The sequence below is a fragment of the Rhopalosiphum padi genome, chromosome 1 (assembly GCF_020882245.1).
Source record: "Rhopalosiphum padi isolate XX-2018 chromosome 1, ASM2088224v1, whole genome shotgun sequence".
Classification (NCBI taxonomy): domain Eukaryota; kingdom Metazoa; phylum Arthropoda; class Insecta; order Hemiptera; family Aphididae; genus Rhopalosiphum; species Rhopalosiphum padi.
The window spans coordinates 5619623-5647227 of NC_083597.1; the positions used below are offsets into that span (position 1 = coordinate 5619623).

A 27605-nucleotide genomic window follows, 5' to 3' on the forward strand; every position below is an offset into this window, starting at 1 on the left:
GACCAGCCCGCATGACGTTGTTATTACGATTGATATTAGTACATAGACATAATGTTCTATATCTATACATTATAATATAATATATAATATTATTGTTATTTACAAAAGGCCGAGGTGGACAACGTGTGCGCGCGCGTAAAAAAAATCAACGACGCGGCGCACACGCGCGCGCGCGCGGCAAATTACACACAAAAGTGAAACGAGTGTTGTCCGCCGAGTTTTGCCGCGCGCTCGCCTCTCCCCCGTCCGGGTGTGCGCGTCTCGTCGCGGCCGTCGTCGCCACGCCGTGCCGTCACCGTCGCGATCGTCGTCGTAATAAACGTACGCACACGACTCGATACGGCCGCCGCCGCCGCCGGACGCCACGCCCACCCGGTGGACTTGTACGCGCCGGATTGGACGGCGGCCCGGACACGTGAGCAACTGCCAGCGTGCAGCGCCCGGGCCCCGCCGCCGATCATTTCGACTCGCGAAAATCCTACGCGCACCACGTAGCCCGTCGCGCACCCGGCACCGCACAGCCAGTAGCCTCAGCGGCACAGCGACGACCGACCTGTGGGCACGTCATTAGCGGTTATTATTTTTAATTTTTTTTTCGTTTTAGTTTTCGTTTTCACGCGCGGGCCGTCTAGTTTCGTTATTGTTATTGTTATTATTATTATTATTATTATCATTATTATCATTATTGTTATTATTAAAAAAAAAAAAAAAAAAATTACGATTTAAAATAATTATTACTCGTACCGCAAGCGTCGACGCGTGTGCCACCGCCGCTCGTTTACGAATACACTGCCGGTTCGTACGCCTGGAAATTGGAATAAATTTCGTTCGACCGTTCCCGTCGCGCGACACGAGTAGGAAAAATTTTAAAAGCCCGTCGTCGTCCGCGTGACGTTTTCGATCGGTCTCCCGCGTCGCCAGCGGTCCGCGCGCGTCACATCCGAAGACATGAAGCGACCGCGGCGATCGTGACTCAGCACGGCAGGGCGTCTCGCGATTGTGTAAATGGTGTTTGCGTCCAGGGCACTGTGATATGTTTGCGGTTGACACGTGGACGACGACGACGGAGGAGGTGGCTTGCCCGGGCCAGCATGAGCATGAGATGCGGGCTACAGACACTGCTTGAGGCTGCCCGATTCGTCGAGTTACAGGAAGAGTTCGAAAAACAACAGTTGGTCACCTTACATGCAGCCGGTAACGATTATAATAATATGTATACGATATAATTCATTGTCTTGCGACGTATAATGTTTTGTAATGCAATAAAATCGTTTTCTGTTCGACGCGACGACCGCCTGCCAACGAGTTGTGGGAAAATCATTTTTTCTCGTTTTTCCCGGTCACGCAAAATTTGTATTTATTTATTTTTTTCACAGCCGACCACCTCCTCTCCGCGGCGGCGTTACTCTCGCGCGCTCGCCGCCGTGCGTTGTACGTGTAGAACGGTGCACGAGCACGACGAAAGTCTACGGGGCTGATGAGGAGGGGGGGAGGCGATGCGTATTTGGTGCCGGTCGGAGGGTTGGCCGGGCGCGGAGGTGTGTAGACCGTGGGTCCCCTGGGGTGGAGGGGGGCAACGAAGATTCCGTGAACGGATAGAGAGCGGGCGTGGCAGGGCGCACTGTATTTGTGGAATGACCTTCGTTGTCCTCTCTCTCACAACGTGCGACGCGGTACGGTGGTCTCTGTTGCCGCCGCCGCCGCCGCTGCCGTCGTCGTTGTTTGTACTTTTGTAGTCGTCACTCGTCATTGCCGTAGTGGCCGCAGTTGCCAGAGCGTGGTGGATTCTTGTGTGCCGGCCCGAAGACGCACACCAGTCCAGTGTCGCGAAGGTCACGTGCTGCGGGAAAACTCGCCCTCTCCCTCGTCGTCGGCCCGCCGACTGTAATACAACGCGGCGTGCATGTGCGCGTGTGCGTGTAAACATTTGCCACATGGCTCTCCCACTCTTCTGCCACACGCCGCCTGTCCGACACTCTCCCCTCGCTCGGCGGCTTTCCTCTTCCCGTCGAAAATGCATTTTTTTTTTTTTTATTCATATTAATTTCAATTATTACTTATAATATAAATATCGCGTGCATATCGGAACATTATAATATATTAATGTCGTGTTTTTTAGCCGCTGTGTTGGCCATCCTGTTGGTAGCACACGGTCGACCACGTGGAGTTTGCTGCCTGGCAGTGTCCGTCGTCGTCAATGCGATTTTATTATTATTATTATTATTATTAAACTATGGGCCTCTCTCCGTCCACCACCACCCACCTCCTACGACGTTCGTTTTGGACGTGCGTGTACGTATACGTTGTGATACGAGATCGATTCGAAATGGAAACGTTCACAACGTTTGTGTTTTAGGTTTTATGTTTTTATTTCTTCTCGTAAAGTCTGTGTGTGTGTGTGGATTGTACGTAGGTTGGCGCCTTCCTACTCGTCCAACAAATCAAACGCTCTCCACCCCAGGAACCTAGGTATATGACGTATAGACGATTGACGTGGACACATGTACGCGTTACCGACTGATCGGGTCGGTTTTGACTATATTAACCAGAACAATATACTGTATTCGGCCGTCTCGCGGATATTTCTCTTTCTCTAGACGAACGCGATTGTTATATTATAAAAATATATACGTTAACGAATATTGGCAAAGGTGAAAGCGCGAACTCTGGTTCCCGCAACACCAACTAATTAGTGATTGGTTCCTAATTTTCCAGCAAGCGTTCTCGGCTTGGTTGGCGAACCTGGGTTTCCCTAACTTGTGTTTCCCCCCTTTACCGATACTCGCACGTGGGGGGGCCGCCGGTGATGATGTTCCGACGACTGTGACCAATCTCGTTGTCTCTGTTGCAATTCACTATACCATCTACCCGGTTAAACGTTATTGTTCACCTGGTTCCTCTTGGTTATTCGTCGGCGATGCCGCGAACGCCGATGACCGGCCGTGCCGCCGTGGATGGGAATCGCGAAAAAAAGAACGCCGCACTCGTTTTGCCACAATCGGCCTAGAAAAAGGCCTAAAGCTTTCGGTCGTGTCCGAATCGTCCGATTAGGATTACCGAACATCCATCCCAATTGCATACGATGATGTTTATATATGACGCGAACACATGAGATTAATATATGTTATTATTACAGTGTCGTGTACGAGCGTTTAATCGTAATCGTGTATTTCATTAGTTGTATTAATTATCGTATAAAATACCATTAAAGTATCACTAATGAATAATGATTATTTAATAATTAACATGCGTTGACTCGCGTTATTTTCAAAAGAAATCTACAAAAGTTTGTATTGTAATAAGGTTAGGACGAATATTACTACTCTGCACTCAAATATATTGTTATCGATGTTTATAAATCGTAACTCTTTCTGCGTTATGCGTATATATTATTATAAAGTATAAAAATTATGATCGTTCATAAATTATGTATCGGGTAAATAAAACGTACTGAGCAGTAGTGAGCACAACAAATGTGGACTTTATATATTGTATTATATTTATTATTTACCTTTGGGTGTGTTTACTTTTTGCGATTCTATCCTTATGTTTTAAACTATTAAACTTATAAATGATTATAAATGTATTTCTTAAAACGAAACAAAGTAGTATATATTAAATCACAGTACAATAGTTCGTTATTTACTATTTTTATTAATATTGTCGTCAGTTTTTTATTTAGTCTATTTTATTGATGCGTTAAAAGTTATGTAATGTCATTTGACCGTTGCCTCATTAGGAGGTAAGATACTGAAATATAAACATCATTGTATTAATGTGTTATTGATTGAATTACGTATTTTTTTCACGTCATAAAGCATTTATTTGCTCAAATATTATAACTTATAAGGTACATAATAATATAATGGTTTACTATATAATCAGTACTGTTGTTTATATCTAAATTATAACAAAAATATCATATTAAGAGTTAATTTATTACTCTCTCTATATAGTATTATTATTCATATTGATAACAAATTGTGAATTTATACGTTATACCACTAAACATAATTTAAATTTTGTGTATCGTGATATTCTTACAGACTATCGTTTAACCGCTTCCGGCATTCATATTTAGGTACGAAAATTATGAATGCTAGGGGCCTAGGATCCATTATTTATTAGTAAGGCAAAGACAGAGTGATAGATGAGAGTAGTGATAATAAATATTATACTGATAATATTTTAGTTTAATTTTTTTATGTCCATAGAGCTATAATGTTGTTTAAAATTTTCATAATTGTTTAGTTGATATCAGGACTTGATATTTTAATGTGAAATAGGTTTAGTGATCTTTGACATTAATCATCCGAATGCAAAGAAATAAAGTAATTAATATTTTTTGAACAATTAACATTAGATGAACTTCGAATTGTTTTTATTATTCATACCATTATAAATAATGATACATTAATATTATATAATCGATTAATAATTTAGTATTTATAAATATAGTCAACGAATGTAAATCAATGTCTATTCATGGAGCTATTGTGAATTTTACAGATTAATAATTTACTATTATGATTAATCTATAATTCATATTACTATATTAAGTATAGATATTGTGTTAAACGTTAGTTCAATTACATATATCCTTTTCTTATTATTTTGTAAAAATTACATGATTATTTAGTAAACTCATTATGAATCGTAGAAAGTTATTTATTTTTTTTTACAAATATTTATTTTTAATAGGTACTTCAATATCTTAAAAATAAATAATTTAATTTTTTTAATATTTGGGCAATTAATCATTTTATAAAATATTAAATGAATCTATTTATACATTTACCATTAGAAAGATTTGTATTTCTCGTTTATAAAATTCGTAAACAGTTGTTAAAAATACTTAGGTACGTTTTAAACTTAATTTATATTGAGAGTTAATTTTTGAAAAGTCGATATACGATTTTACTTTAGTGCATCATTTATTTAAATTAGTGCTGTACACCGGGCCTAAAATGTTGAGTTGTATCTACTACATATATTATAATATGTATTATATACAGTAGGTATACACTAGTATTTACTACTAAATTTTACGACATCATTAAAAAACATAAAAGAGTAATTTAACTATAATTGATTGTAATTATACACCATTAATTATTTTATTTTCCAGTATAAAATTCTATACCAATTTTTCTTGTTTTGATTCAATATAGAAACTAATTTATCAAGTTAGATTTATTTATATTTTACATTAATACATTTTCAAGTTTATTAACGTTATAAATTTATAATTCCATGATTTACTATCCTAATATAATATATATTATTAATTATTATGTATTCATAAATAAAATATTCTTGGACGTTCGGAGCAGGTCATGTACTGAGTGTATATTATTTGTACTGGATACAACATATTACATAATATAAATATATAATATATTATAGGTACTAATTATTTCTTAAACCATTTCTAAAAAGCAATAATTATATATGTATAGTGATAATATTTTTACTTAACGATATTTTTGTGTACTTATTTAATAATTAATATTTTCTAATGTTTTATGGCTATATTGTATTAAAAAAAAAGATTTACAGAACTGAGCTATGGCCTAATATGAATAGTTCTGTGTAAAATGCGTGTTTCAAGTTTCGAACATAATATATTATACATATATATATATATTTATTAAGTACTATTGAATACAATTATAACTATTTAAATATTAATATCTAATCATTTTAAATTTCACATTTCTTAATAATAATTAAATTTACTTTTTAAGTTTATGATAAAAAATGAATATATACTTCATATTTTAAGGTGAATTATTACACTGACTTATTATTATACTGACTATATTATGGTAAATTGGGAATTTGATTTTTCAAATAATTTGTGCCTTATATTATTATAGTAAGTATTCGTATGTATATGATGTATAGTAAAATAATAATTTATGTACTGCAATATTATATTTTATTATGCATATTGATAAAATAGGATTTGTATTGGAGAGTGATTGCCTTTTTTATCCGCAAGTATATTTGAAATACTATACCTCTGGTCCCTGCTGTGAAAAGGCAGTCGTAGAGTCTTTGAGAAATAGTAAATCGATAACGAAACACTAAATCAAATAAAAATAATTTATGAAAATAAATAAATTTGGTAATACCACGCGTGGTGGACTTGAATTTCAGTCCGTGAGGAAATCATAACAAATCTGTGACTCGAGTTTTTCGTAATTTCCCAAAAACCGTATTCTGTACTTTAGTACGAGTAGTAGCGCCGACGTCGTCCATGGTGTTGGAATATACAGCGCAATTTTATTATGTGCGTTTTTCTCGTCGATAAAAACTACTACTGTGCACCGGAGAAATGACTAATGCCGCCGCCCTCAAGACTGACGTCACGACGACGGTGGCCGACGTTTATTTCAATAATGATGAAATTTTTTCCCATCATAAAACGCAGGTGTTATATTAGGATACAGCATACCAATAAACTCAATCGATTTAGTGTTTAAACTTTAAAGCACTAAAACATTTGAATGCATTGAATTCTAAATGTACTAACAAAAATACAAATTATAAACTTTGAAACAAAAAAAGCATTGTTTCATTCTAATTTTTAGATTCTTATGTTCTTACATTCCAAATAAAAGTAGATTTCTTTTAAATTTAGGTACATTTTAAAGTATTTATAATATTATTTTTGTTTTTCAAATTTTCAATAAATACGTATTATTTTAAAATAAATATTAAGTCACTTCTAAGTAAATTTTAGAACACGACCTAAAATCAATGTATATTTGTAATGTACACCTTCTTTTGAATATTTGCCATAATATATTATATATTATAGTCAATTTCTGTCTAAAATCGTCAATTGTGCACTAAAAATTCTCCAAATTATAATATGTACTATTATGTTTGATATTTCATTTACAAGGCCGTGAAACTAATGTTAAATGTGTAACTAGCAATTTATCTAATAACCTTCCCCTCCATAAAAAAATTCAAGCCCTATTTATTAATATTTTGATTTTTTCGTGTTGACCGCCTTGTTGTGAATTCATGTTTGTTTTTATTCTTTTTTTTTTTTACAATACCATTCATTAGGGAAAACAATGGCAAAGGAAAAAAATCAGTTTCTCATTAAAAAACCGTCGAAGTTGAGTTTTTTTTTAAATAATTTTTTAATACCTACCTACCTTTAGATATCGTATAGAAAGCTAATGAACGGTCGGGACGAGGTGTTTGGGTCGAAAGAGACATCGTTGTCGTTGCCGCGACTCGGTGGGAGACGGGAGTGCTGGTCGGTTGGCGGCGGCAAAGCTACGATCAGGAGTGGGGCGACGATCGTGCCGCGCGATCTGCGGAGGGGCTGCCGCCGACCGCCGTGCACCGCGGTGAAGCACATGGGCTCGGTTATATTGTTGTTGCGCATGTACTGGCTGTCGCCGCGCCGCACCTCCACCGTATGATCCGCCGCCGCCGCCGCCACCACCACCACCACCACCACCGCCGTCGCCGCCTGATCGACGTTACTGAGCAACACAACACGTTGTTGTCTGCTGCCGGCGGCGGCGACGGCGTGCTCGCCGCCCGATGATACACGCGGGCACACGGGCACCAGACCGCCGCCGGGATTTGGAGTAATCAATGCGACGTTGCCGCTCCGCGCGATTCGGCGGCCGCCCACCGCCGTGCACGAAATCGGCAACCGTCGAGCCGAGTCGTGACCGTTTTCGAGTGTTGTCGTTGTGTGTGTGTGTGAGTTTGCCAACTCGTTTTCTGTCGGTCGTGTTTTCCGCTCGCACTCGACGGACACTTGCACGCCGTTTGCGGATTTTTTTTTTAAATTTTCTTCTCGGTCCTGAGCGACGGCCGGCCATACGCGCGCACACGTGAACCGTCGGCGGACGGGTTGGGTGAGGTGCTGTAAACGCGCGCGCGAATCGACGGCGTCGGTCGGTCGTCTCCGCCGTCGTCCGGCAGGTGGACTTGGGCCGCGCGCGCACCGCAATAAAAACGCGCCGCGGACGCTGTAAAATACTATTACAATATAATAATAATTACGGTACAACTGTCATTTTTGACTATGCAGTGTGCAGAATATTACGACCGTGCGTCGTGTAATAATAACGAAATTAGAAATTATATTAGTTCCCCCCCCCCATCCGGACGGAGACCACCCTTTTGATCACAGCGGGCGCCGCGATACCTTTTCTCGTACCGTTTTTTTTCACCGGCCGCCTTTGGATCGACAGAGTTGGCTTTTTGTCAAACTGGCAGAAGTCTCGTTTCGAAAATACGCTAGATCGTATTGAACACATTATTAATATTATTTCAATACTACTACTACTACTACTACTATATGGCGTGTACAGAAATGCAAAATGTAAGCTGAGTGCTGACTGGTCGTTTACGCGCGTTTCTCGCAGTGTTGTTTATATTCTACTGTTATTAATTATCCGCTGTTATAGAATACACAGTTACGGGCTGTAATGGTAGTTATTGTTTTTTGGTACCGACCGAGTTATTACGCGTCTTAATCACATTAATATTGTTGCAATAATACCATCGAATCATAATAATAATATTATTTTGTGGTAATATTACGACGATAACCTGTTGGTATGGAGGGGGGTTACGAGAAATAAAAAAACAGGCTGATAGTTTTTGTAAAATAACATCTTAGTTGTATACTATAATTCTAGTTGGTATTTGGTAGTTTTAGTACGGTTGATGGTTGTATAATATTATGTTGTTGTTTTTGTTATTATTATTATTAGTAGTATTATTACTGTTATATCTTTGCTAACAATGTGTGGATCTTTAATGAAAACATCCTGTGATATACAGAACACAGCTTTGCTTTTAATGTTTTTCTTATTGTATGCACCAATGAGCAATTATTGACACATTCGATGTTTATGCGTACCAGTATATTATAAAATAGATTGAAAAATAAATTAATGTTCATCACAATTTGTTATATGAAGTGAACACGGTTATTTAAAGCAGTCATGTAATTGCAAATATTTCATTTATCGAACGTTTCCTGTCCTACCGTCGTTCGCAAATGAATATGTCGACTTTTATAACCGATGTGTATGAGAAGTTGCATTGAGACGAGTACAAAATTGTACACATTTCTTCTTGTTTTAAAGCCCCCTTATTTTGATGTTAAATTTGTAATGTTATAACTTATAAGTATACTTATAATTTTGATTCTCTAAGCGTGCTTACCCCCTCCATTTTTTTTCATTTAATAATGAATTTATTCAAATCCTTATTCTTGGAATTTTTAAATACATCTAAAGACCATATTTTCAAATTTTTAAGATTCTTTGTTCTACTTAAGGACACTCCAATGGTACAGACTTTTGTTTTTCAATTGAGGACTTTCCTTTTTACTGTAAATTATTTAGTGTATATAATGTGTTTCTATTAATTTTGATTTACTAAATTTATTCTAAATTCGAACTAATTAGTAGTATAGTTTTAAAAAGTTTATATTAAGGATGATAGTTCTTAAAAATAGTTTTACAAAAATTTTATATAGATGTAATACCTACATCGAATATAGTATTTTTTATACTTTAATCATTTTTATTAATTATAAATATTGATGGATTAATATAAATTATTAACATTTTCAAAATAACCATAGGCCCCGTATTTTTCAAATTCATTATCCTTAGCACACAAAGTTAAACAACTCAAAAACTACTCGTTCAAGTTTTGATTTGGGTAAATTAAAATTTGCAAAATATATCCACTATAAATACTTTACAGGAAAAGAAGGAAGAAATTCATTTCGCTGATGAAGAAAATTAAATATTAAATCCTATTTTTTGATTCTTAGAGTACTGTTACAGCACTCACACATACCAAAATTAGACAGGAATATTTTAGAAATGTAATATTTTTTCAGTGAAAATAACTCCGGGAATCCGGTAAGAGATCTATGTTAAATTACTGCTAAAGTGTAACTTTTGGCCATATTTTACAACAATGCAATTATTTTCTAGACATTTTCAGATTCTGAGCTAAAAATAGAATTTACCATTTTGAAATGTCAGTAATAGACAAATACATTTTTTTTTTTAAGAATATTTTAAAAAGTTATTTATTTAAGCTAATTTATATTATTATTGTATATTTTATAAGCGAGATTGAACATAGTGAAACTATATCTTTTTTATTTCTTTTATCAATATTATGTATTTTATAATATTATGATGTATAATTAGAATTTGATTAATATATTTTATAATAATAATAAAATTGGCTTCCACTGACTTTGATTGAATTGAGAAAAGTTCAAAATTCTGTCTTGACTCGTATCTGGTATTCAAAGTTGAAACCGTACTTTTTATGCGTATGATGTAAATTTGCAATGGTAATGGTTTTTTTTTCAAATAACTGTTTCTAGTTAGATGCGTTTTAAATTAACAGATGGCGTTACACAAACATCATAATAATAAAGTAACACGTATATTATCTATAAGGATATAACTTCATTATAACTCAATAACTGTAAATTCTTGTTTTAATTAACATTTGTATTTCTTTACAATATATTTTATTTATTAGTTATTACCATAAATTATAAAATCAAAATTTGATTGGAGATATAATTAATTTTAAGTTTTCAAGTTGTTCATTTTTTTTGTTTTAATATTTACATATTAATTATTTTAATTTATACGTACGTTTATCAATTTTAAAACTTAATTTAATAACTGCAGTGATATATCTAATACAATTTAATAATTAAAATAATTAGGAAATATATAACGATATACTATTTTAAATTAGAATATTAGCAAAATAAAAAGTTGTTTCAAAAACTTATTTTATTCAAATTCTGAATTGGAATTTGAGTGATGCAATATGGGTGAATCTAATAAAAATAATTTTAAAAAAGAAATGTAATATACCATTTTTCTTAACAAATAAATTCGAAAAATGTAATATAATTTTTACGGATCATTCGTTGTTATAAGCATTTATTTTAGTTTTTCATTTTGGTTGATTGGTACCTATTTAAATAATATTAATGTCATATAATTCGTGTTTGTCTTTAAAATCAGGATTTTTTTCAAACTTTTGAAACGTGCTTGGTAATATCTTATAAAGCATGCGGAATATATTTCAAGGTTATAATATAACTTCTTTTCAAGAAGAAAATATAAAAATATATTCTGTGGTTATTTTGTGTTCGTTGGTAATAAATAATAATTTTACATTTATAAATGGCAACTGTGTAATAATTTAAACATTGCATTTGGTAGGTATCTATCATTTAAATATTTTTAACTTTTGTATATACTCTATAGGTACATATAGATAATAAAGAAAATGATACGTGTGTGCATTTTGTACCGTTGATTTGAGCGAAAAATGGCGTTCATAATAAACCAATGTGCAAGTTTCTGTGGCGACACGGTTGCAACAAAAATAAGCTGGTGTTTTGGCATGCCTAACTGGGGCAGGCTTCCAAAATTTTTTTGCTTAACCTCTCCTACTGTTTTTCCCCACCTACTTATATTGTTACATTTATTGTATTATATGATAAATAAAATTAGAAAAGAGATTAAATCAAATTCAACTTTCATCCCCATATAGTGTTAGTTTATGTATTGAAATTAGTTTAGTTGTTAAACTAAACATTTTATTTTTATTAAATATTATATATTATATTCTATAAATATTTTATTAGATTTAAATTATATGTAGGTACATATAACATATGTGTACTGCTGCTACAGCGTAGCAATGAATGTAATTGACTTCCAGTATAATTTTTTTTTTTTTTTTTAAATCATCTATTCGAATAAAGTCTTAGTGCACAATTTTTCTGGTATAAAATTGAATTCAGTTAGTATTTAATGAGACAAACTCGTAATGATTGAAAAAAAGAATTTTTACTTAAAACTAGTTTTTGAAAAAATCGATTTTGTTTTATTTTATTCCAAAACAAATAAACGCAGTCACTTGACATTTTCATAAAATGACTATATTAGCATTCTCCAGATATTATATAGTATAGTTATCAAAATATTTAAATTTTTGAAATTTTGAATTGTTCTGAGTTTTTGTTTCTATAAATGTCGATAAAAAACTTATTGCTCGGTATAATATGTTTGATAGTTCATCATATAAACTGTTATAGTACTGTAATATAAGTTGTATAAAAGTTATGCTTAAATCCATTATAATTTTTTATAAGCGTTTAAAGATAAAATTTTATTTTGTAGTTAAAAATATATTATTTTTTAAATATTCATACATGCGAGTATAAGTTTTAAAATCATTCATTTTTCATGATTGAAATTTGTTTTCATAATCATAATTTCTTATTGCCATTTTAGTTTTTTTTTGTGTAATCCCAAAAATATATTAGGTACAGAAACTTAACATTTCATCATTAAACTATTACTTTTTGCAAGTACAATTTTGAAGTTTTAAATTTAAATTGCCGCCCCAAAAAAGCATATTAGTACTTAAGTTTTACTTATAGTATTAAAAATACAATGGCTTGAGTTTTTTTTTTATATATATTTATATTTGAAGTTCAAATCATAACTAAATTGTTTAAACTAAGTTAAAAATGTATAAAATATTCAATTTTTATTTCTTAGGCTTAAACATTTAATACATGATTTCTCATAAATAGCTCTTATTTCTTACCAAGCTTTTTATTGAAATCTAAATAATGATATAAATACATTTTTTTTATAAACATTTGACCATCATGTATTTATGAAAATAGATATATTTAAAAAATAATACATAATGAATTTAGTTATTTTGTTTCAATTCAAAAATATTCGCAGGGACTTGTAACTTTTACTCATATTAAAATTGTTTTAAGGCTTAACATGTTATCTCTTGCTTATTTTTACTAAAAATACGAATACAATTAGGTATACAAACTATTCTACGGTTAATCTGTATTGATTAAAAAGTTAACAGCTAACAATTTACGAAATATGTATTAAAAATATAAAAAAATTAACTATTACAATAATATAATAATAAACGCGATGTTTTTGGAAAAAATAATTAAACCCGCAGTTATTGTTATTACTATAATAATATTGTAAAATAAATTTCTATAATAGCACTATAAATAAATTATAATAAAATATACTTAATAATGTATAGACTGTTAGACTATATCTCCGCTTAGTAACCTACTCATGACGACACCTATACTGTACTGTATAGCAGACGAGCGACTAACTTATTTTTTTTTTATTTTATTCTACTCGAAAATGGTTAAAATTATAATATAATAATAATCGTTTTAAGGATATTCCTGTGATTTATTTATTACAATATGTATATGTCGTTGGTGTTTACATCAATTTTGTATAATATGGTTATATAGGGTCAATAAAAAAAACTTTAATCTGTGTGTACAAAAAAAAATGTGTGTTTTATTTTAAAGTATTTATAATACATTAATACACTAAAAAGGTTATTTATTGTACCAAGAAATAATTTTACACGATATTTGAGCCTTCAAAGCCTAGTTACACCTACAATACCTAAATAATATTACCTACATCACTAACTTATTTATTATTTCTGATTTTACTGAGCTAATGAAAATTTATGAAATATGTTAAGTTGTATACTATATTATGTACCTATCAATTTATATTTAATTATAATGTATAAGATATAATTGCGTTCCACCAAAACCGAAAAGTTCAAAATAGTACTTACTACTTAATATACAGTTTACCTACTTAGTGGTAAACAAACAATATTATTAGGAAATTTGAAACCAAGTCCTCCAAGCGCTTCTTTATTTGTTTACATTTTTGAATGAGTTATGATGTAAAATATGAACTTTGAATTATAGGTAGGTGTAGGACATCAGTGTGTCTATTGACTATTCGATGTTTAGGAATTAAAAACAAAACAAATTTAGTCTTTATGATAGAAGTATAGGCTATAGTGCTATACTTTGCTATATCATAATTAATTAAAACTGTACATCTTATTATTTAATTTATGTTAATTAAAGCATTAACTAAAAATTTTAATACGTAATAAGTTTGTTTATTTTAATACATGACCATTATTATAGACTATTTATATTATTGATTAGAGATTATTTTTAATTATCTAAATATTATTTTTTTAATATATTACTTTGCAGTCTATCTAGCTACTTGTTATTTACACTGCATATGGATTGATAAACACTAATTACGAATTTCTTAAACACATTTACATTTTTTATGTTCATATTTAAATGGTCTAACTTATTGTCTTAGGATTTTATGATAATATTTTTATTAGTACATATAAAAAACTTTTTATTCAAGACGGTTGTCTGTCGCAACTTTCGTTGCCATAGTTATAAACATTATTAAACAATATTATAAATGTATTATTTATTATATTTATTATTTTTTACCATATCTCATGGATTGTACAATTAATGTTTGTAATATGTTTTTTTTTAAATATATTTAGTTGTTATTTTATTATTTTATAAATCTACATCGGTATTTATTATTTAGGGGTGCATGTTGCTTATCAGACATATTTTCAGTTTGAATAAAATAAATTTAAAGCTATATCATAATTACTAATTAGGTAGTATAAGTTATAAATTGTAATATTATTAATTACTTCATTGATATTTAATTCAAATCTTGTTCATCAATTTTACAAGAATGTGTTTTTATTATTTCTAAATATTTTTTCGCGTTGCTTATATTATATTTCATTTTAGATTTGTAATAATTACGGCGTATAAAGAAACTAGGAAGTTGGCATGCTCATATAATAGATTGTTTACTTGTTAATTTATTTTATCTATTATTTAAATATCATTTTTAAAGTTAATTTGTATATTTTTATTTTATCGTACAGTATTTATTATAAATTATGTGCAAAACGTTTGTTTCATGCAATCGAATTTATTATTTATTGTATATATGTATGATATATGATGTAGGTATACCATAAACAGTATACTTAATATATACATTATATAGTAATACTTGTTGTCAGGAACTGATCAAATTTAATAATATTTAGTTTTTTTTTAAATATTTTAAATACCTCAATATTTATATAATATATACAATACGTTATGTTGTATTTTGTATTTGAAAATATAATTAATCAGAAAAATTAATAACATAATATGTTTTAAATATAAAGTGAAATGCTCTCATAACAAATGTATATATCTATTTAAAAATTTAGACATAAATGAAATCAATTTTAGAAAAGAAAAAAATCTAATTTGAATATATTTTGATCGTACACTGTAGTCTGTAGTATAAACAGTTATCTACTTATATAAACGGTTATTTCTTATTATACAATTGATCGAAATTTGAGAATATATTATCCTAGAACAGCGTTTCTCAACCTGTGGTACGCGTACCTCTGGGGGTACGTGAAAAAACTTATTTCATAATATCTTATTTGTATTATGTGTGAATATACAATAAATTGGCATTTGGGGGTACGTAAAGCACTGGTGATAGGTCAAGGGGTACGTACATGAAAAAAGGTTGAGAAACGCTGTCCTAGATAAAGTTTTAAATTGATTTCATTTTATTAGACATTTAATGTACTTACAAAATGCTCCAATAAATAAAACGTATCTAAAATACTTTATGTTTATCATATCAACATAACACATCGTATGACATACATTTATCACAGCATAGCTAGGAAGGCGGCCCTCTCGTGTAATTTGTTTTTGAATTAAAAGTCTTGTAAATTTATTTAATTATTTTAGCTATGTAAAATAAAACATCAATTGAGCAAGTGTAATTTGTTGTTTATAATAAGTGCTATAGGTATAATAATTTCTCATGATCTCCTAAATTATATTAGTAATGTTCCGTTTAAAATTTAAGAACACGGATGTAAATATACTGTTGTGTACAATACAATTATTAGCGTTTGTATTTCCGATATAATTTTAACATTTGGTAAATACTTATAGTAACTATACTAGCTAATAAATGATTTTACAGACAATTAAAAAAGACCAACTTTTTTTACACTTTCACAAAAATCAGATATTAAAATATTAAAATTAAAATTACAAATAATTGTTAATGCTAATTTATACTAATTCGATTAATTATGCACGGAATTACCTGCACGGCTGCACACATTTAGTGTTTCCAGGTAATGTATAGGTTATTGGTACCAACCAATTCCATATTATCCCCTGTTCCCCTATACAATTTCTTAGGCGAGAAGTATAAATTATTTACGTTAGGAGGACGTTTTACATGTTTACGTTTAATACGTTTATTTGTATTTGTCTTGCAAGTATTTGAAAATTTGAAAATACCTACATCAGCTTATTTACAATTTACTAATAAAATTATGTGGATTATTAATTTCGCTGACATCAATTTATTGTAATTGGAAAATAGAATATATATGTATATGAATATGTAATATATATCAGATAATATATTTTGTATAAGAAACTAATATAAAAAATGCTAAGTATGTGTAAATAACGATATAATATTATGTACTGTTTAATACAGCAACATTATATTTTATATGTTATATTATACGTCTTGTGCTTTATTAAAAAAATAACAGACTTTCAAATAATACGTATAATCCCAATCATTATATTATTAATAGCCGTATAATGTTAAGTATAATATTATACTCTATTATATAGGTTCATATATTTTATAGTCTCATACCGATAATAAATAATTATATAATCTATAAAATTCTGTTATATGTTTAATGTTTATAGACGTGACGGATTTTTGATCTTCGGATGATGCTCTTATAGGTCTCTCCCTAGTCCGTTAGGCCCAACCGCCATCCGCGAACCGTAGTCGGGTTTACGCATTTCGGTCGTATACTGCAGTGTTGGCGTCACGGACGTGTGTCGTGTACCTGTATACATATTAAAATAAATAAAATAAATGATTGTTCGAATGTACGTCGGCAAAAGGTGTCTCGAGCGTGATAATATTTTTGCTGTGAGGAATAATAACATAACATGCACGTCTACGCGTGCGTACCCAGGGCCTAGATGGTACTTATTCTGTACTCACACAATATATTTATATATTAACGATATCGATTATGGATTTTGTCGCCAATTGCACTTTTCGACGCGATAAGATACGATTTGCAAGTTATAAAAAAAAAAAATGCGTCTGGTTCACTACCGATTAAAACATTATACATATTTTTATAGTATATTACATAATACGTGTGTGATGATGGCCGGGGATATAATATATTATTATTTGAACGCGAATAAAAAAATACATTCATCATTTATATTTTACCCGATGCGGCACACGTGAGACTTGCGCATACACGCGCATTGTCGCTGTTATTATTTATTATAATATTATAATAATTATGTATTATATAGGTACCTATTTACGTGTTATATTACATATTATTATACCGGCGTGGCGTGTGCTATCGCGAAACCGGCGCGGCGGCCGGCCGAACACGCTCTCCGCCGGTGGGCGGCGCGTGGTGGTAGGAGATGCGACCGGGTGTGACGTCACCGTTGACGTTCTCAGCTTTACTGGCCGCCGCGCGCGATTCTCCCAAAACTGCTTTCGGTTTCCAATGCCTCTCGCGCAGTGCCATTGCCGAGCTCAGACAAGTCGACTCCTCCGCCGTACACTCGCGCAATTTTATCGTATACCCCGCGAACGATGTGCAGACCGCCATGGCATACCATCGTCGTCACCGCTCGTTACGACGGTCTACTACTCTGTTCTCAGCCAATCTGAAGCGTCGCGGACCGCCGAAACAACAATAACCATATTTACTATATACTATACACCACCTCTGTCGCGCGCTTAAAACATCATAACATCGTGTGTCGTCGTGGTTGTAATAATATGATGGGAGTGTTGATATTAAACGTGGACACTTGGGCGGCGCCGCCGAAAAAAAAATGGATCAGACACTATCTCCTGGGTATTCATATGATATTATAATTATGTTATTAAATTGTACGTGCGTGAACCACCGTCTGTCTCGTGCGTCGAGCTGACAATCTTGTCATTTGTATATATTGTTCTCCCATAATACGACATTATATTATAATCTTTTTATAGTGTATATATATATATATTTATATACATAACAATGTATTTTTTTTACGCACCTGTGTGTTAACGATGAACGGTCATGATTTTATTTTTTAGAAGAACCGTTGTTGAGTAACAAGGATGCTGGTTACCATCCTACCTCGGTGACATTGCCCAGTTCCGATCTACCGGCGTCGTTGAACCACATCGAACCGCCGATTACGCCACCGAGGCAACAACAGCAGTCGCAGCAACAGCTACACCAGCAAGCCACCCCCGTCGCACTACAACAGCAACACCCACAACAGCTACAGCTGCAGCTACACCAGCCGCAGCAACAAACGCCACAACAACAACAACAACAATCACAACAACAACTGCAACTACAACTACATCAGCCGGTACAGCAACACCACGCGGTATATAAGCCCGCTGTCACCGCGACCGCCGTTGCAGTAACCGCCAACAACAACAACAACAACACTACCGCCGTTGCCCTAGTCAACAGCCACGACGAAAATGTCGCCGCATTGTCTTTGGCGCAGGAACTCAAAAGACGCACCGGGTAAGTGACGATGTGTTTTGTTATCGCTATTAGTCTTACAAACTGGTCCGTTACGCGACTATAGAGCCTCTCTGGTATTGCCAGTTGTTTTTTGTTTCCTCGTTGAAACGATTTGCAACGTTTATATACGCGTATACTGTATATTACCGTGTCCATACTTCTTCATACACCAACCCGCGGCTTGGAACAATCTGTCTTATATGCACCGATAAACTTATCGCAACCAATAGCAGCTATTTTTCATCAATCTTGTGTACATATTGTTCGGTTGAAATATATTCCGATTTTAACCGAAACGCATGGAACCGGTTGGAAATTCGGTTGCCGGGAACGCATAATAATAAACATCGTGTTCCGACATTTGGAGACTTAAAGGAGAACATTTATCAACTTTTGTACTAGCGATGCGTTTCGGCTGAAAAAAATTGACTCGTGTAGTTGCTCTATAATGCGAACCGAGCTTTGTGCACGTTTCCCGAGAATCCAAATAATATATTGTAGTTTTCACAAAATGTATAACTAATACAATAGAGCTTATGTTTCCACGAATATAACACGGGATATTAATATGTATTATACAATTATTGGGCTTTTAAAATATATATATATATTATATATATATTTATTCTTCGAATTCGTCCCAAAATATTGGAGTTATCAATATATCTATCCTCGACGAGGTTATATTTAGTAGGTTTGCTGTTGTTGTTGTGGAGTTTAAATTATGCTTTTATATTTTTACTATAAACAACGATAGAATTCATCGTCTCTTCCTTTTGAAAACTCTGCTTATTTAATTTTTAATAGCAATCTGTTTAAAAAATATTGAACTACTCCTCAATAGGTCTCTGGGGTCCTCTCGATAATCACGTGCGTTAAACTTAAAAATATATATTATTTAGTAGATTATTATTATTCGCTTTCGGTTTTCTATTTTCTATTTTGCAGATTCGTATTTCTATACGTTATATTTTATGCGTTGAAAAATGTAAGAACAAATTATCGTGTATATAGTAAAATTAATTTTTGACTGTTAAGTTAAATTAGTTGTTTACTGTTTAATTTAAGGATAATAGTTACTGTTCTAACACTTCTAACATGTCTTAAATGTGTATCTTTTATCATTTGAGAATTAAGAACGCTGTTGTACAATAAGGTGTCGTTTTAGATCTGGCACCAGAGAAGTGCATAACAAATTGGAGAAGAACCGTCGTGCGCACCTTAAAGAATGTTTCGAGCTGCTCAAGAAACAAGTACCGGCATCTCAAGACGAGAAAAAGACTTCGAACCTGAGTATACTCAGGAGCGCAATCCGGTATATTCAGGTAAGCCCAACGACTCATTATATAATTTTATTAGATTACTTTATCTAATTTTTTAGACTCGTGATGACATTTGTACTATATTATATTCATTAGTATAATATACGTAATATACTATACAGTTCATTTCATAATATATGCGCACGCTTCCTCCGTATAATTGACATACATTAATTGTTCGTACGTTCATATAGGAGGTCATATTTTCTAAATAAACAGACGCCGGTATCGGTCTATAGTGTGTTTTTCAGATAGGACCCTAAATAATAATAATAATAATAATAATAATGTAGATAATATACTTATTTTATGCTAAACGTATAATTACTGACAACCATACTAGGAAATATAAAACTTGAGTTAGCCAAATCGCATCATTCGACATATTATTATGGAGTTGTGGTTGCACCAATGTAGTATATAGGTGGATTCATTTTATCTCGGCTGGCAATTCTACTTTGAAATTATCGTGATGTGATATACGCGCTTAAGCTCTGTTTTGGCCATGTAGTTATTCTTTTATGTGTTTTTAGCTGCAGATTCTCTGTACATTGGTATAGGAGGGTCGTCTCCAGGATTTTTTGGTAAAAGTGCAACTGTATAATTCACAATAGGTTGATACCTCGAGATAATTGAGGTCTCCTATGCTACACCGAATCTCGCCCTTGAACGGTGCTGCCGCTGTCTATGAATATAATATATTGTTTGGAATACTATATCATACACGCGTACTCCAAACAACGTTATATAAGTGCGTTAAGCATCGCGCGTGAGGTCAACTTCTCCAAAAAATCTGTTTTACGCGCGCACTCAATGTCGCATTTATATTATAACAAATTTAAGTTCTCCTCTCACTTTTTTATTTTAGATATCTAAAGGTACTCTAATCGTTTTTAAATAATAAGTTTAATTAAAATATACTTTGTCCGAAACAAACGAGGATCTTTTGAAACAGTTGTGTATAATACACAGCAGGGTCGATAAACAAATCAAATATATTAGGTATTTAAATTTATTTTCCACGAAATAGTAAATCGACAATTTCATCACCGGAGATTTGTAGTTCGGCGCTCAATATAATGTAATAATGATTATTATGATCATCATAGATAGTAAACGATATATGTAATATATGTATAGATATACTAATACTAAGTATAAGTATTTTAACCAAGTTTCTGTGGTTGGAATGGTAGCCAACTGAGGTGAATTATTAATCTAAATTCTTAAAATCTAATTACAAATATTAAGCTAACGGTCCCATCCATTTATCTTGTATCTATGAATATAAAATTACCAAAAAATTAAGTACAATTATGATTGCACAGATAAGATATACTACGTATTTTAAGCTTATTTATACTTCTCGTATTAACATAAGTACTGTGTTAAACGTGTATTTTGTAATAATATATAATCAATGGTAATAGCATTCAATATTTAAACAGTAAAATGGTTTGAAAAAAAAACAAAATTCTAAGTCGACATGCATATAGATTTCAGTATACTCTTGGTAGCTAGCTAGGTGTGGGTGACGGAGAAAAAGGGAGGGGTGTCGTTCCGCGTGCCGTGAATTGATTTATACTGTTTATTTATTAGTTCTTTCCACGTGTCCTCTTCAAAGATCGCACGAACAAAACGTAATATATTGGTACTGTTATTGTACATGAATATTGGATATAAACATATTTTTCCACCACGTCTCCGTCCCGCCGCGTGCTAAGCCCGCCCACTATCATCCGTGCATGGTTTACATGTGCGTAACCATGACCTACAGACAGCGGTGACAGTTTTTATACAACACTGTGTATGCACGTTCACCGCTCTGTACATAATAATTTGTGCGACGCGTTATTTAAGAAATCGGCACATAACATATAGAAAAAATTATACAATTTTTATTTCAAACCTGTCACTTTAAATAATTAGTTAATGCTTGACAAAAACGGATCTACTATCTATACATATACTTCGATAATACTTATTTGTGTGGCAAGCATGTAAGAGTCTTATTATAAACAACAGGCTTGTGATTTAAAAGTATATTATCCACACTACGAAAGGGGAAGGGGGCACTTCAACCAAGTGCAATATTTTTTATGTGTATAAGAATATAATATTTTTGTTATTTTATAATAATATATTGTATACATTGTACTCACTTATTTTATATTTTCATAAAAAAAAAATACATTTAAAAAGTGCCGAAAAGCTTTGGATATTAATTACCAAACGGCAAACGTTGGCGAATATAATGCCAAGCAATTAAGAAAAACAATACATTTCATTTTCTTGGTCGTGAATTTTTTATAAAAATTTATCGTAGTTTTCTCGTGCGTCTTTCGTTCGCGCTCTCGTATTATATATGATATGTAAATGATATCATTTTCTGTCATTTATTATTCATTCATTATTATACAGATGTATTATGCTTTACGTTAGCATGTACCTGCACACGAAATATGTTTTCTATTATAACAACTAGGTACTCATATTTTAGAGTGTATATATAGGCATGTTATTTTGTCAATATTTGTATGTACAAATGTTCAGCGTGCTGAAAATGTCTAAGCAAATACATTCAATATACATATTTTGATATTTTTGATTTCAATCAATTAAACTGACTTTATCCTAACTGCAGTTTTTTGTTTTTTTTTTTTTTTTAATGGTTTATTTGATTATACCTTTAATCATAATATTATATAGTCATTGAATATTTTCGAATTTGGTACATTTTGTGTTTTTAAAATTGAAGGTTATATCCTATAACGTACTTAGAAAAAAATTACAATTTTCTTGACACAATCTTTAAGTTCAAATTTCTGGGATCAATAATAATAAAACGTTACACATGTTAATAATATTCCGTTAATTCGTGCATATTTTTTAAGAATCGATGTGGATGATTTCATTTTATATGAATAAAAAGATTCTTATTTTAAAATAATTTCTCTGAACGAAAAACCGTCAAATTATCAAAGCTTCTATGAAATGTGAAATTTAATTTTTAACTATTATTGTTATTATTTTGTCAGTAGAATTTAAGCGGGTCGTTTAGTATTTAAGAGAATAATCATTTGGGAAATGTCAAATTTCAAAACATAAACCAAACTTGGCCGCATCTTGCGGCATGTCCATATTTATTATAGGTATAGATAATATTTTTGTTTTGGTTATGCCACTTTCCCAATTAGGTGCCGCATGTCGTCTGTTAACATTTAAAAACAACAAGATTCTGAGAAAAAAGATGATTTTGAATGTTTAGGCTTTAGCCTAACAATTTTACTAATATCGATAATGTAGTTTGAATTTCGTATTTTAAACAATTCGTACAACTTAACTACTATATTATAATGTACTAGGAATTCCTAATTTTACAAATTCGTGTTAATAATATAAATATATAATGCGTTTGTACATAATAAATAATGTTCATATCATATTACGGATCTTATTATAATTGCTTTAGACGCTTTAGTTTTTGGTGGCCTTCGCATTGCGCGTCCGTCATTAATCATTATAATATTTTATATATAAACCACCTGTCAATTAGCACTTAGAATCTTGATTCTAATTATAATTAGGTACATAATAGATGTAGTAATGAGTTGATAATTGTTTTGATTTATACTTACCTATTAAGTATATTCGACGATCATATTATATGCGTGTACGGAAAACGGACGAAAATAGGAGATACAAATAAACAAATTCGTGTCCCTGTCTCTGTTGAACGCACATATTATAACTTCATACATACATTCCGCTTTCCCAATACAGATTTTTATTTTTGATATAATAGAGTATAAGTATACGTGTTATCAAACTTATAGATACGATAATATTATCCGGACTTTAGTAGATTTATTGATATTTAAATTTAAAAATGAGGTAACTTTATATATGGTATCTATATACAGTAGTGCCGAGCTCAGATTTTTTTTGTGAAGCGAAATCTAAAATTGTTGTCCCACCCACCCACCAATTTATATGATAAACATATAAATTCGACGCCACTGTCTATATAGAGTAATGTAACAATTTAGTTTAAAAAGTACTACTAAGAGACGCATTATACTTACAACACAAAAAAAACCGTCGAGAATACATAAGTTTAGTTTGTTATCATCCTCAAATTCGATATTGTAAGTAAATTTACTCTTATTTAGCGTACAATTAGCAAGTAAGACAGTAAAAGTAAGAAAAACTTCGGATGCATGTGTTTATAACGATTAACGATATATACATAAGCGTACAAAAGAAAAGGTTAGCTTTTTATCCAAATATACCTAGTCCTATAGTATATCCATATACAGAATCTAACATAAATATTTTCGGGGGCTACATAGATAAATGCAATAATACAAAAAATAAAACACATAATAATAAAAATAAGAACATTTTATAAGACGCAAGCCTGACAATGGCGAGAACCGCAAGTTGGCCATCCCTATTATGTGTTAAAATGTCTTATATATTATATAATATTTCGTATTGTGCGTGTTTAACCCACTAATAATCAAGCGGAATTGTTTGCCGTTGCTTGTGTTGGTGCAGGTGTTAAGGCGTCGAGAGAGAGAGCTGGAGCATGAGATGGAAAGACTGGCCAGAGAAAAGATTTGGGCTCAACAGAGGCACGCGTCTCTCAAGAAAGAACTAGCAGCCAAATGGGATCACATCGATTTCAGCAAGCTGTTGCCAGACTTGCCGCCCGACGTGACGACCAGGAAGACCACTAGTAAGTGTGCCCTAACCTTTTCATTCTACCACACCTGACCGTCTCGGTGACGACTTCAGCATCACTGCATCAGTGTTGTGTTTCGTACATGACGGGTTTTGTTAAACGCGAAGAAATAAATAGTTATTATCTCGCAACTTATAGTGATACCGGTTTTCCATTTGAAAAACAGAAGTTTTTAAATCACTACAGGACGCTCCTTTAGTAGTATAAATATGGTCTTTGACAGAGTATATTCAAAAAGTCCAAAAATTAGAATTTGAATAAATCCATTATTAAATGAAATTACAGAAATAAGCATGCGTAGTTATTGGTATATTAAAATAAACGTCGATTAAAAGACACGGAAGTCTCCCATTTGCTTTTACATGCGATTGGCGATTTTCAATTTGTTGTGATCATACCTATTTATTGAGGTGTCCACCGTTTGTCCACAGTAGCCGCCACAAGTATAAACGGAGATTTCGAGACGGAAAGGGACGCTAGCATGGTTACTAGCGACGCGGACGACAGCAAACTCAGTGCTCTGTACAGTAGTACATCATCGTTGTCTAGTTCCTCCCCGCCCACGCTGCCGTTCGTCTCCGACATCATTCCCCATCAGGTGCAGGTCGTCAGCACGTCTCCGATGATGGGGAGTACAATTCACATAGTTCCTCAGACCAGAAACTCGTCCTCGTTACCACCGAACGCTTTGCAACAGCAAACCCTCACGTTTGTTCATCACAAAGATGCTCTCAGTAAGTATACATATTATATTGTTATCGTTTTAAATTATACTCACCAGAGGGGGGGGGGCGAACGAAACAGTCGCCTTCCTATGGACTTTTTCCTCTTCAAATTTTTGTAATTTGTATGTTTATATGTGTAATATATGAATTTTGCCTCCTCCCCCTATAAAAGGGTCTAAATATACCACTGATACTATCTCACTTAGACGTTACCAAGTATGATTCTATAAGTATTGAAGAATTTAATTAAAATATTAGAAAAACAACCGTTTTGGTGGTTGAGTTCAGATTTTTGATAAGACGCTTCTGTTTAATAGGTATATTTGATTACATTATACTATTATACTATTATAGTATTGTTTTTAAATTTTTTTTTAATATATATATATTTTTTTTTAGTGTTTTACTGCTAAAACCTATTTTTCTTTTAATTTAAATATGGTTTCCCCATTACCATCTCCTCCTATATGTGTTTGGAAGAACTAACAAGTAACAATGTTGTATGTATAACGTCTTTATGGCAAGGATGAAGGGATAGGGGGTTAGGTATTGAAATCCCCCACCCCAAATGCCATCGGGATCCCTCATCCTTCTTAAAGAGTGAGTAGTGAGCACCAATATGTAAATTAATTATAGCACTCCCGAGATCAACTATATAGGGTAAACGTTAAACGATTTATTTTCAGTCAAGTAAACATTTAAGTAGACTTCTATATGATTTCTTCTCGCCAACTCCATATTATAATAAGCTCTGTCAAGCTGTGTTTTAATGACTCGAGCACATCTGATTGACTTTTAATCCTAATAGCTGCGACTTATGTGCATTACAGATCAACACGATGGCACTACTCAAGCAGTATTGACCAAGGTGTCAAATGGTTCGTTTACTTTGTATGGCGACCCAAAACTTACGCCCAATCGTTCCAAAATGTCTCTTGCAGGTATGCAGCAATGACCCGGTGTTGGATACATTATTTTGTACATACTTAACGATGGTATGCGGTGTTTTAATATCGGTTCTTTTGGCCAGGCATAAAGATTGGCACCAGTGTGATAGATCATTCCAACAACACAGCGTCCGCACCAATCAGACTATTGCAGAATAATATCATAGCGGCACAAACGTCAGGTAAATAAATACCTAATAGTAAATTATGTTCATTTTGGGCCCTCACGTAAAATATCTCGTCAAGCTTAATAATATATATATATATTTTTTTTTTAATGTGTACACTGTAGTTGTGAACAGAGGACAGTCAACTCCAAATCACGTCATAACTCGGCCGTTACTCCTAACTCATCACCATACTAATAATTCTGCTCCAGCTCATCTAGTACTATCTACAGCTTCTTCTAAGGTATGTATATTGTATATGCTGCTTGGCCAACACAATATTGTGCCTTGGCTATATGAGGGGTTATTAATTGATTATGGCCTCCTACAATATTTTTTCAATGTTATCTATAATTAATGGTATATTTAAATATTATATTAACTGTACAGTACACACTTTTTTATTTTTAACACGGTAAGTGGTAACCATTAAGAAGTAATAAATATATTTCTTTATTTTCTCATTTACATGAATGTTTAATGTTTAAATAGTACATTTTTAGTTGTTATTTTAAGAGGCAAATCTCTAATCAATCTTATTATTTTATACCCTCCAGATTTGTAATAAATTATCATCTAGTTTTGCACCATAGTCAAACAAAATTTGCTTATTATTTTTTTTTTATATATATTTTATAGGCAGTGACAATTCCAAATCAGCAATTACCACCACTGTCAAATGGCCATCTTATAGTCAAGCCGAGTGCGATGGTGGTTATGAACAGCTCACAGCCAAAATCGCATCATTCCGGCCACAAAGCATAGCATTCACCGATCCTTATATTAAATTATATAAACTATTGTACAATAATACTAATTTTTTTGGGGTTTTTGGTAATAACAGCGTATAAAATAGTTTTAATAACAGTTAAAAAAAAAAACACTATTTGTACCATGTAATATTTATATAGACTACGATGAAAATTATTTTATTATATTTATTATTTCAAAAACCTGACATCTTTAAAATCTATTGTAAATACTATAGTTTTAATTTTATTTATAAAAGTTAAAAAAAAAAAAAATCACATTAAAAAATTAATTATTGTAATTAAATATATTTGTCATAA

The 27605-nt window shown here is 32.3% G+C and overlaps 1 protein-coding gene across 3 annotated transcripts; it reads left to right on the plus strand.

The window, feature by feature from the left end:
- Positions 1–444: 444 nt before the first annotated feature.
- LOC132917652 (max-binding protein MNT-like) lies at positions 445–27605 on the plus strand. Of its 3 annotated transcripts, none has more exons than XM_060978488.1 (9): positions 445–1194; positions 18180–18627; positions 19796–19952; positions 24510–24690; positions 25131–25430; positions 26252–26362; positions 26452–26550; positions 26661–26779; positions 27175–27605. In XM_060978488.1, exons 1-9 carry the CDS (start codon positions 1092–1094, stop codon positions 27298–27300), a joined length of 1644 nt encoding a protein of 547 aa, XP_060834471.1. In that variant the 5' UTR covers positions 445–1091; the 3' UTR covers positions 27301–27605. The 3 variants fall into 3 exon arrangements, with proteins under 3 accessions (XP_060834471.1, XP_060834470.1, XP_060834472.1); XM_060978487.1 differs by having other exon boundaries at positions 447–1194; positions 25128–25430; XM_060978489.1 differs by lacking the exon at positions 445–1194 and adding an exon at positions 17617–17949 and having other exon boundaries at positions 25128–25430.

What these genes read in the sequence shown, in the direction of transcription:
- LOC132917652 (XM_060978487.1), top strand. Translation starts at nt 1,092, where the DNA reads ATGAGCATGAGATGCGGGCTACAGACACTGCTTGAGGCTGCCCGATTC. An exon ending in GCGCAATCCGGTATATTCAG is followed by an intron (nt 19,953 to 24,509) that starts GTAAGCCCAACG and finishes GTGTTGGTGCAG; the next exon opens with GTGTTAAGGCGTCGAGAGAG. An exon ending in TTCCAAAATGTCTCTTGCAG is followed by an intron (nt 26,363 to 26,451) that starts GTATGCAGCAAT and finishes TCTTTTGGCCAG; the next exon opens with GCATAAAGATTGGCACCAGT.